The 533-nt window shown below is 58.5% G+C and overlaps 1 protein-coding gene across 1 annotated transcript in view; it reads right to left on the bottom strand.

The window, feature by feature from the left end:
* Positions 1-533, bottom strand: part of ABCC11 (ATP binding cassette subfamily C member 11) — a 33,943-nt gene that overhangs the window by 12,219 nt on the left and 21,191 nt on the right. The window contains 1 exon segment of the mRNA XM_023524648.1: positions 274-401. Within this exon segment, the coding sequence (XP_023380416.1) occupies positions 274-401 (128 nt within the window).

Raw genomic sequence — 533 nt, 5'->3', positions numbered from 1 at the left:
GAAGGAAATTCTGTTGCCTAGAAAGCCATCGTTCCTTATTATCCTGTTAGGGTTAGATTCCTGCTTGGAAGCAAAGGAAAAAAAGCAGGACAGAGCCGAGCCCGTGATGCTTCTCACCGCTAACTCGGTCAGCGCGCGCCACCCGCAGCTTCCCAGACATTTCCTACACGCTGACGTCCGACATCCTCGCGAGCACCGTCGTACAGATGCTCGACTCCGACCTCCCCGCCCGCTCCCCACGGGCCCGTCGTCCTCCTCGGCAGCACGACTCACTCCTTCACAGAATCTTCCGTTTTTCCGTAGACGGGGGTGGAGCTGAGGCCGCGCAGCGAGGTGAGGATGTGGGAGACCAGAGGTGACTGGTGATAGACCTCCAGGCTCTTGAACACGTCGATGGCCCTCTTGAAATTCCTGTGGCGAGAAGGACCGCAGGTGACATGGGCCAGCCCTCCCTCCTTGGGACCACCCAAGTCTAGGTTGGCCCCAATGTCGCACCCCAACTCACAAAGCCAGTCCACAAGCAAGAAGAACCC

Source organism: Pteropus vampyrus, unplaced genomic scaffold, assembly GCF_000151845.1.
Source record: "Pteropus vampyrus isolate Shadow unplaced genomic scaffold, Pvam_2.0 Scaffold485, whole genome shotgun sequence".
Lineage (NCBI taxonomy): Eukaryota > Metazoa > Chordata > Mammalia > Chiroptera > Pteropodidae > Pteropus > Pteropus vampyrus.
This window is presented reverse-complemented; position numbering and strand designations above follow the sequence as displayed.